This window comes from Saimiri boliviensis, chromosome 3 (assembly GCF_048565385.1).
Source record: "Saimiri boliviensis isolate mSaiBol1 chromosome 3, mSaiBol1.pri, whole genome shotgun sequence".
NCBI lineage: Eukaryota > Metazoa > Chordata > Mammalia > Primates > Cebidae > Saimiri > Saimiri boliviensis.
In genome coordinates, this window is record NC_133451.1 from 31,616,892 (window position 1) to 31,628,387 (window position 11,496).

At 36.0% G+C, this 11,496-nt stretch overlaps 1 protein-coding gene across 2 annotated transcripts; it reads left to right on the plus strand.

Moving 5' to 3' along the window:
- The first annotated feature begins 8,296 nt into the window (after window positions 1–8,296).
- On the plus strand, window positions 8,297–11,233 carry LOC101050101 (TBC1 domain family member 31-like). 2 transcript variants are annotated; one of them, XM_074395984.1, is made up of 2 exons: window positions 9,305–9,458; window positions 9,593–11,233. In XM_074395984.1, exons 1-2 carry the CDS (start codon window positions 9,389–9,391, stop codon window positions 11,224–11,226), a joined length of 1,704 nt encoding a protein of 567 aa, XP_074252085.1. In that variant the 5' UTR covers window positions 9,305–9,388; the 3' UTR covers window positions 11,227–11,233. The 2 variants fall into 2 exon arrangements, with proteins under 2 accessions (XP_039324234.2, XP_074252085.1); XM_039468300.2 differs by having other exon boundaries at window positions 8,297–11,233.
- The last annotated feature ends 263 nt before the right edge of the window (window positions 11,234–11,496 follow it).

Consider the following 11,496-nt stretch of genomic DNA (forward strand, 5'->3'; position numbering starts at 1 on the left):
GTAATATGATGCCTTCAGGTTTGTTCTTTTTGCTTAGTGTTGCTTTGGCTTTGGGCTCTTCTTTAGCTCCATGTGAATTTTAAAATTTATTTTTCGAATTCTGTGAAGAATGATGGTGATATCTTAATGAAGACTGCATTAAATTTGTAGATTGCTTTTGGCAGTATGGTCATTTTCATAATATTGATTCTACCCATCTGTGAGTATGGGATGTGTTTCCATTTGTTTGTGTCATCTATAACCTTTTTCAGCAATGTTTTTCAGTTTTCTTTGTAGAGATCTTTTGACTCCTTGATTAGGTATATTGCTAAATATTTTGTTTGTTTTTTTGTTTTTGTTTGTTTGTTTTGCAGCTATTTTACAGGGAATCAAGTTCTTGATTTGATTCTCTGCTTGGTTGCTTTTGGTGTACAGAAGAGCTACTGATTTGTATACAGTAATCTTGAATTCAGAAACTTTGCTGACTTCTTTTATCATTTCTGGAGGCTTTCTGGAGTAGTCTTTAGGGTTTTCAAGGTAAACAATCATATCGTCAGCAGACAGTGACAGTTTGACTTCCTCTTTACTGATTTGGATGCCCTTTATTTCTTTCTCTCGTCTGATTGCTCTGGCTAGGGCTTCCAGAACTATGTTAAAGAGTAGTGATGAGAGTGGGTATCCTTGTCTTCTTCTAGTTCTCAGAGAGAATACCTTCAACTCTTCTCCACTCAGTTTTATGGTGGCTGTAGGTTTGTCATAGATGGCTTTTATTACATTAAGGTGGGTCTTTTGTATACCAATTTTGCTAAGAGTTTTAATCATAAAGAGGTGATGGATTTTGTCAAATGCTTTTTCTGCATCTATTGAGATGATCAGGTGATTTTTTTTCTTAATTCTGTTTATGGGGTGTATCACATTTATCGACTGGCATATGTTAAGCCATCCCCGCATCCCTGGTGTGAAATCAACTTGATCATGGTGGATTATCTTTTTGATACGATGTTGGATTTGGTTAGCTAGTATTTTGTTAAAGATTGTAGCTTCTGTGTTCATCAGGGATATCAGATTGTAGTTTTCTATTTTGGTATGTCCTTCCCTGGTTTTGGTATTAGGATAATTTTGGCCTCATGGAATGAATTAGAGAGGGTTCCCTCTTACCTTATCTTGTGGAATAATGTCAAAAGGATTGGTAACAATTTTTCTTTGAATGTCTGTTAGAATTCTGTGAATCCATCTGGTCCTGGCCTTTCTTGTTGGTAATTTTTAAATTACCATTTCAATCTCACTGTTTTTGGTCTGTTCAGGATATCTAATTCTTCCTGATTTAAGCTAGAAAGGTTGTATTTTTCCAGGAATTTGTCCATCTCTTCTAGGTTTTCTAGTTTATGTGTGTAAAGATGTTCATTGTAGCCTTGAATGAATTTTTGTATTTCAGTGGTATCAGTTGTATATCTACTGTTTCATTTCTTAGTGAGGTTATTGCAACTTTCTCTCTTCTTTTCATGGTTAATCTTGCTAATGCTCTATCAGTTTTATTTATCTTTTCAAAGAATCAGATTTTTGCTTTATTTATTTTTTGAATTCTTTTGTTTGTTCCAATTTCATTTAGTTCTGCTCTGACCTTGGTTGTTTCCTTTCTTCTGCTGTGTTTGGGTTTGGTTTGTTCTTGTTTCTCTAGTTCCTTGAGATGTGACCTTAGAATGTTAGTTTGTGCTCTTTCAGTCTTTCTGAGGCAGACATTTAGGGCTATAAACTTTCCCCTCAGCCCTACCTTTGCTGTATCCCAGAGGTTTTGGTATGTTGTATCATTATTGTTGTTCAGTTCAAAGAATTTTTTAACTTCCATCTTGATTTAATTTTTGACTCAATGTTCATTCAGGAGCCAGTTATTAAATTTCCATTTATTTGCATGGTTTTGAAGTTTCCTTTTGGAGTTGATTTCCAGTTTTATTCCACTGTGGCCTAAGAGAATGCTTGATATAATTTCAGTTTTCTTAAATTTATTGAGGTTTATTTTATGGCCTATTATATGATCTGTCTTGTAGAAAATTCTATGTGGTGTTGAATGGAATGTAATATTCTGTGGTTGTTGGATGAAATGTTGTGTGTATATTTGTTAATTCTATTTGTTCCAAGATATAGTTTAAATCCATTGCTTTTTGTTGTTGTTGTTGTTGACTTTCTGTCTTGATAATCTGTCTAGTGCTGTCAGTGGAGTATAGAAGTTCCCCACTCTTATTGTGTTGCTGTCTATCTCATTTCTTAGGTCTATCAGTAATATTTTTATAAATTTGGGAGCTCCAGTGTTAGGTGCATATGTATTTAGAATTGTGATATTTTTCTGTTGGACAAAGCCTTTTACAATTATATAATGTCACTCTTTGTCTTTTTTAACTGCCATTGCATTAAAGTTTGCTTTGTCTGATATAAGAATAGCTACCCCCACTTGCTTTTGGCATTAATAATTGAGACAGGTCATCCATTTTTCTCCTAGCTAATATTAGGAGTAAAAACAAATAGAACTGATGAGTAATGTGGGTCACAAATTATTATTGACAAAGAGTATTATATTCCAGCAAGAGTGAGACAATAAATTATCTTTTCTTTTATTTTAGGTTCACAGCTACATGTGCAGCTTTGTTATAAGGTAAATTGCTTGTTGTAGGGGTTTGGTTTACAGATTATATTTTCCTCCAGATAATAAGCATCGTATCCAATAGGTAATTTTTTGACTTTACCCTTCTCCCATCCTCCACCCTCAAGTAGATGCCAGTGTCTGTTGTTCCCTTTTTTGTGTCTGTATGTACTCACGTAGCTCCCACTTTAAATTGAGAATATGTGATATTTATTTTCTGTTCCTATGTTAGTTTTCTTAGAATAAGACCTCCAGCTCCATTAATGTTGCTTCTAAGGACATCATCTCCATTTTTATGGCTGTATAGTATTTCATGGTGTATATGTACCACATTTTCTCTATCCGATCTATCATTGATGGGCATTTAGGTTGATTCCATGTCTTTGCTATTGTGAATAGTGTTACAATGAATATATGTGTGTATATGTCTTTATGGTAGGATGATGTATATTTCTTTGAGTATATACCCAGTAATGGGATTACTGGATTGAATAGTAATTATAAATTCTCTGAGAAATCAACAAATTACTTTCCACAGTGTTTGAACCACAAGAATAAGAGTCTACTGGAAAATTTAAAGCTAAATTCTGTGAAAAATCTATAGAAGACAACCAAAATGAGCTAATTTGTTCATTTTGTTGGTTCAGATAAGTAGTAATAACAATACCTGAAAATGTGGTTAAAGTGGGACTTTGCAAAGTTTAAGGTTACAGCTCTGCTGATTTTTTATTCTTGTCTTTCATCCATTAGTTTATGCCTTAATATTAAAGAAGATGTCATTTTATTTACTAAGCCTTTAGATACATTAAATGTTAAGTCAAAATTTTTGAGATTTGTGTCCTTTTGCTATACATAGTCATCATTTAATTTAGTACTCTGCTGTATAAAAAAAAAAAAAACCAGAAAAGAGTATGAAAAATATTACCATATCTTTCATAAAATTGTGTATCAACAAATTCTATCATAATTAAAAGAGGCAGTGTCGCTCCAACTTTTACATGTCTATTTAGATATGGTACTTCTCCAGTATTACCTATAAAGGCCATAGAAGAATCCAAGGAGTCAGTATTTTAATCCCTCATAACACAGTACTATTGGAAAGTGGGTTCACAGAGAATAGATCATACCATATATTTTTAGAAGATTACATATAATTGCATTCTGAGGGACACTTACCAGCAGAGAAAGGCAAGAATAACAACTGACTGTGCATCTTTGGGCTCCTAAAAAGCAAAATTATTAATATTTTCTTAAAACATATAAAATTATTTCAGATTATAAATATTTTCTGAACAAGGCTCTGGATCAATTGATTGTCAAAATTAGTCAGGAAACAAATTAAAGTTAAAAATACATTTGTGATAAGAATGCTAAAATATGATCATACAGGGTTTTATTAAATAATACTAAAGACTTACTGGTAATTGTAACAGTGATAATGTCCCGGTGGTTATGTAAACAAAAATAAAAAGTGAGCATAATATTGTAGAAATGCCTACAAGGATGTGTGTGAAATATTAATAATATGACATGAAAGAATTTTATTAAAAAATACACCAAAGGAAAGGAAAAAATAAGACAAAGAAAAGGGGATTTATTGAAATTTGTATTCCCAAGAACCACCCTCTGAGATGGAGATTCATACTTATAATGATTATTGACAATACTCAGGATAAACAGATGCCCAGAAAATAAAAGCCTCCTCTACTCTGGGAGCAGGGGAAAATAAGTACACATTGCCATTTTGTTATTTTTCCAAAATAAAAAAAATGAACTTGTCTCTTTTGGGTATATGGAATTGAGTGTTTAATGCCTTTGAAATATGGAAGTGAATTCAGGAAAACTGATATAGACTATCCACAGATTATTCAAGCAAGTCTGTAATCTACTCTTGTATATATTTTTGTTGCTAAAATTTGCTAATATTATTAATTAACATGTTAATACTCATATAAACATTTCTATCTCTATTTGAAATTTTAACTAATTAGATTTTAAACCAGTTTTCTAGGTTTAGCTTCTTACTTCAACCTATTTTTCAACTTTAGACTAAACCCAATCCTAAAGGATGTTACTTGACAAATGTCCAATAATCATAACTTTATCACCAATATTCTGCAGTGAGCAAAATGCAGAGGAAAGCTTGGTACCATGATATGTTTTAAGTGAAGAAATGATCTACTTTAAAAAAGAAGACTGAGGAACGGGAGGAAAAATAGGAAGACTAGAAATAAGAGGGAGAAGATAAGGATGAGAAATAAAAGCAAGAAGTGAGAAAGAAGAAGAAGAAAGGCAAGAGAAGACGTTTTGATGGAGGAGTCACAGGGTGAATATTGCACTATCATTTTTGCATCAGGCTTCTGGATGAATCTTGGTCACATTGAAACATAGGTTCATGGATCCGCCAAACACAAATATGTATACATACATATGATTTGATTTAGATGGGAAAAGAGACACGTAAATGGATGCTGGGAGGGGAGGTTTGTGGTGCTTAGCATCAGCTCTATAAGGAATATCTGTGAAATAATGACATATTGAAGTCAAGTATATGGGGGCAGAGTTGGCAAAAGTTGGGTGTAAAATATAATAAGGTCTTATTTTTACCTATTGCCTGTGTAGGGGAGGAAAAATAATATATCTTCAATCCTTCTACATTCCTAGTTGGGACCTCTGTAAGAAAAGAGAGATTAACAAGAGAAAAACAAATGAAAATTGTTTAACATGTATACCCTATGTGTAACTCATTTATACATGGGAAATACCCAAGGAAAAAATGAATAGCTGTCCAAGAGGTGGCTTAAAACTCCTATTTACATAGCATTTTCAACAAAAACAATACAGTTTTGGAGAAGTGGCAAGACGTAGAATAAGTTCTTTGAGTATCTTGAGGAGCAAATTGTGGAAAGGCTTATAATAGACGAGGGCTAATTTGTAAAGTTTGATATATAGATTCCTTTCGTGCCATCTGTAGGTTGACCAGGGTCTGAGGTCATCTTTGATTAATCGGTGTCCATTCTGATAAAAAGGTAATGAGGAACACCGTTTAAAATTTATGTCCTGAGGCCGGGCGCGGTGGCTCACGCCTGTAATCCCAGCACTTTGGGAAGCCAAGGCGGGTGGATCATGAGATCAAGAGATCGAGACCATCCTGGTCAACATGGTGAAACCCCGTCTCTACTAAAAATACAAAAAATTAGCTGGGCGTGGTGGCGGGTGCCTGTAATCCCGGCTACTCAGGAGGCTGAGGCAGGAGAATTGCCTGAACCCAGGAAGCGGAGGTTGCGGTGAGCCGAGATCGCGCCATTGCACTCCAGCCTGGGTAACAAGAGCGAAACTCCACCTCAAAAAAAGAAAAAAAAAATCATGTTCTGCTTTTAGGCAAATAGAGAAGGACAGAGAGCTTTTTTTTTGTATGTGTTGCTTTTCCATTGCCTTTCAATAGCTCAAAATAATCTTCACACCAAAGTGGCATATTTTGGAGTCGCATATTGACATCCTTCACCTATGTGATAGTAAGGTTTAAAGAAAATTATTCTTCTTTTATCATCAAGATATGGTAGCAAATTAAACCATTTTACCATATTTATTAAAAGTATGGAATGTAATTAACTTGCTTTACATATTTTGCATCTAAAGCTTTCTCCAAGCAAGAAGAGAACTCCTCCATTGCTGATATTTAAAACAATCTTTATCTTTTCTTTTCCTACCTATTTTATATCTTTCTTTTGTATTTCACAGTTAAGTTTCTCTGATACTTCTACGGATTCTGATCATTTACTTTCTCACTTTAGGTTAACAACACAAATTTTATCATTTCGGCCAATTTTTCTTTTCTATTGCAATTTTCAAAGTATTAAGTTGTGTTTTGCTGGGACCTTATTTTTTTTCTCTATCTTTAGGTTTTCTTTGCTGTGCTAATCGTTAGTCCTTTTGTCTGACAGTTAACAACAATAAAAATTCCCTCTGACAGGTACAGAAACCATTATGTTGAAAATATGATCATCATGACAGTCCTGAACTGTCTATTCAGCAACATCAATCTCTATGTGCCTAAGTAGCACAGTGCTCTGTCCACCCTGATTCCTCCATTTTAAATCTATATGTTTATTTATATATAGGTCTATATACATATTGCATATAGATATATATGTGCCTATAAGTGTAAGTATGCTTAAACATATATATGTATAAACTCAAGTATATATGTGTGTGTATACATCTATCTCTCTCTATATATATATTTTGTTCTTACCCTTTATCTGAGATTTAGCTTTCCTTATAATATTGGAATTCTTTTCATTGTATTCTTCTTTTATTTTGTCAAATTCTTTTTACTTTGGCTTACTTATTGGCTGCTGTTTTATTTTCTAGTTTTTTTTTTCCCCCTTCCTAATAGCTCTTCAGTCTAGCCTCCAAATACCTGATGCGTAATTCTTTTAGTAACTTCATCCACACAATTCTTATAGTAATTTCATCTACTCAAATTATATTCACTATTTCTCTTTTCTTTTTTTCTTTCTTTTTTTTTTTTTTTTTTTTTTTTTTTTTGAGACGGAGTTTCGCTCTTGTTACCCAGGCTGGAGTGCAATGGCGCGATCTCGGCTCACCACAACCTCCGCCTCCTGGGTTCAGGCAATTCTCCTGCCTCAGCCTCCTGAGTAGCTGGGATTACAGGCACATGCCACCATGCCCAGCTGATTTTTTGTATTTTTAGTAGAGACGGGGTTTCACCATGTTGACCAGGATGGTCTCGATCTCTTGACCTCCTGATCCACCCGCCTCGGCCTCCCAAAGTGCTGGGATTACAGGCTTGAGCCACCGCGCCCGGCCCTATTCACTATTTCTCTTACCAGTTTTGCTTAAGAGAACAGCCATGAATTCACACAGAAAGTTTCTCTAAATTTTAATGAATCATATATAATTATATTTGTCCAAGTATTGTCTCTATAAGCATCAACTTATTCCAGGGGAAAATATGAGTAGAGAGATAACCATTTAAACCTAAGATGACTATTATTTGGGCACAAATATATGATTTCCATGCAGATTAAAACAACTAAAGAACAACATATGGATTGTATATTTAAGAATGACTGACTAGATATACTCATTTTTAAAATAGAAGAGGTGGTCTATATTTATATTTGCATATAATAATATATGTCTAATATATTTATACTTATTAAGCCTTTATGTGCCTGGGGATGAGATTTACACATATTTTCTTATTAAATCCTCACAAGTCGAACTTAGCCATGCAGAGCACGGACCTGGACAACAAGGCGAGCGGCAAGATATGGCACCGCAAGCCGTCCCCGGCCACGCGGGACGGGTAAACGGTGGCGGGAGGGCGCGGGCTGTGGAGGGGATGGAGACCGGCGAGGAGGGGGCGCCGGGCAGCGGTCCAGGTTCCGGCTGTGACACAGCCCCGCATCCGTGGATTGGATGTCCTGCGGTGGAACAGGTGGCTCCGGACGCCAGGAATTATAGTGAACATCATTCACAACACTTCTGATTACCATCCAAAAGTTTTGTGATTTTTGAATGTGGCTTTTGATGGCACGGGCGACTGCTTAATTGCTGGAGACCACCAAGGAAATATTTATGTTTTTGACTTGTGTGGAAACAGGTTCAATCTTGTTCAGCGAACAGCACAAGCTTGCACAGCTCTGGCCTTTAATCTTCGTAGGAAATCTGAATTCCTTGTGGCATTAGCTGATTATTCTGTTAAATGTTTTGATACAGTCACCAAGGAGCTAGTTAGCTGGATGAGAGGACATGAATCTTCAGTATTTTCAATCTCTGTGCATGCATCAGGGAAATATGCCATCACTACTTCTTCTGATACAGCACAATTATGGGACTTGGATACCTTTCAGAGAAAAAGAAAGCTGAACATTCGCCAGTCTGTGGGTATACAGAAGGTTTTCTTTCTACCATTAAGTAATACCATCCTCAGCTGTTTTAAAGATAATTCCATTTTTGCCTGGGAGTGTGACACACTTTTTTGCAAATATCAACTGCCAGCTCCACCCGAAAGCTCTAGTATATCATACAAAGTGTTTGCTGTGACCAGAGATGGTCGAATCCTGGCTGCTGGAGGCAAGTCAAATCATCTTCATTTGTGGTGCTTGGAAGCTAGACAGCTCTTTATAATTATCCAGATGCCCACTAAAGTTCGAGCCATTCGCCATCTAGAATTTCTTCCTGATAGTTTTGATGCTGGTTCTAATCAGGTTCTTGGAGTACTAAGTCAAGATGGTATTATGAGATTTATCAATATACAGACTTGTAAACTGCTCTTTGAGATTGGGAGCCTTGATGAAGGAATTAGCTCATCAGTAATTAGCCCACATGGACGGTACATTGCATCTATTCTGGAAAATGGAAGTCTAAACATATACTCAGTTCAGGCTTTAACACAAGAAATAAATAAGCCACCTCCACCTTTAGTGAAAGTTATTGAAGATTTGCCTAAGAATAAACTGAGTTCCAGTGATCTTAAGATGAAAGTAACATCAGGAAGAGTTCAGCAGCCAGCAAAATCTAGGGGAAGCAAAATACAAACTAGAATATTAAAACAAGACCTGACTGGTAATTTCGAAAGTAAAAAGAATGAATTACCAGATGGATTAAACAAAAAGCGTTTACAAATATTATTAAAAGGCTATGGTGAATATCCAACAAAATACAGAATGTTCATTTGGCGCTCTCTGCTACAACTGCCTGAAAATCATACTGCATTTAGTAGCCTCATAGATAAGGGGACTCATGTGGCGTTTCTCAACCTTCAGAAGAAATACCCCATCAAAAGTAGGAAACTACTCAGAGTATTACAGAGAACCTTATCTGCATTAGCTCACTGGTCTGTCATTTTTAGTGACACACTGTATCTTCCACTCTTGGCATTTCCGTTTGTAAAATTATTCCAGAACAACCAACTCATCTGTTTTGAAGTTATTACTACTCTCATAATGAATTGGTGTCAACACTGGTTTGAGTATTTTCCTAATCCTCCTATCAATATTCTTAGTGTGATAGAAAATGTTTTGGCATTTCATGACAAGGAACTGCTGCAACACTTCATAAATCATGATATAACCTCCCAGCTGTATGCATGGCCTCTTCTTGAAACTGTGTTCTCGGAAGTGCTGACAAGAGAAGAGTGGCTGAAATTGTTTGACAATATCTTTTCCAACCATCCTTCCTTCCTTCTGATGACTGTTGTAGCCTACAACATATGTTCTAGAGCGCCTCTGCTCAACTGTAATCTTAAAGATGATTTTGAGTTTTTTTTTCACCATCAGAATAACCTGGATATAAATGTTGTGATTAGACAAGTTTATCATCTCATGGAAACCACGCCCACTGCCATTCATCCAGACAGCATGCTTCATGTTTTTGTTGCACTGACAAAAGGGCAGTATCCAGTATTTAATCAATATCCAAAGTTTATTGTGGACTATCAGACACAGGAACGAGAAAGAATAAGGAATGATGAGTTGGATTACCTAAGGGAGAGGCAGACAGTGGAAGATATGCAAGCTGAAGTCGACCAGCAAAGAGTTGAAGATGAAGCTTGGTACCAGAAACAGGAGCTGCTTCGTAAAGCTGAAGAAACAAGAAGAGAAATGCTCTTACAAGAGGAGGAGAGAATGATACAACAAAGACAGAGGCTAGCTGCTGTGAAGAGAGAGCTGAAAATAAAGGAAATGCACTTACATGATGCTGTAAGAAGGCGTTTTCTGAAGCTTCAGCAAGATCAACGGGAAATGGAGCTAAGAAGACTGGATGATGAGATTGGGAGAAAGATATACATGAGAGATCGAGAAATTGCTGCCACAGCCAAAGACCTAGAAATGAGACAGCTGGAACTTGAATCGCAAAAGAGACTTTATGAGAAGAATCTTACTCAAAATCAAGAAGCTGTTGCAAAAGAAATGCGAGCAGATGCAGATGCCTATAGACGAAAAGTGGATCTTGAAGAACACATGTTTCATAAACTGATAGAAGCAGGTGAAGTGCAGAGCCAAAAAACTCAGAAGGTGATGGAAGAAAATTTGGCAAAGGCTGAACAAGTATGCCTGAATACCGACTGGAAGATTCAGTCTTTACATAAACAAAAATGTGATGATCTACAACGAAACAAATGTTACCAGGAAGTAGCCAAACTCCTTAGGGAAGACAGAAGGAAAGAAATAGAGCTATTAAATGCCATGGTGAAGGAGGAAGCCAAGAAGTGGAAGGAAGCTGAAGGAAAAGAGTTCGATTTGAGATCGGCAAAGAAAGCTTCTGCTCTTTCAGATGCATCTAGAAAGTGGTTTTTAAAGCAAGAGATAAATGCAGCTGTCGAACATGCTGACAATCTATGTCATAACGAAAAGTCCAGGTTCCAAAATGAACAGGAGGACTCAAGCTGTTTGCCTAGAACCTCACAACTAAGTGACACTTCTGAAATGGATCCCTCAACACAGATTTCTTTAAATCGAAGAGCAGTAGAATGGGACACCTCGGGACCAAATCTTATCAAGAAAGTGAGAAATCTTCGCCAGAGACTCACTGCCCAGGCTCGTCACAGGTGTCAAACCCCTCATCTTTTGGCTACATGAAGGCATGTCACCTTGACACAGTCAAGAGAGAGACCTATTTTTGCAATCAGTGACCCAGATTTTTAGATTATTTATTTAAAATTCCTATGAAGATTAACCTTTTGTACAGAAAAATATGTCTATAAAAATTATGTTATTCTGATACTTTTTGGCTTGTAAATGGCTTCTTGAACTTTTTACAATAAAAATGTTGTAGAAACTATAAAAAAAATAAAATAAAATAAAATAAATCCTCACAAGTATCTGAAATGTTGACAAAGTAACCTACAA

Coding starts and splice junctions, on each gene's coding strand:
- LOC101050101 (XM_039468300.2), top strand. CDS start 8,386: ATGAGAGGACATGAATCTTCAGTATTTTCAATCTCTGTGCATGCATCA.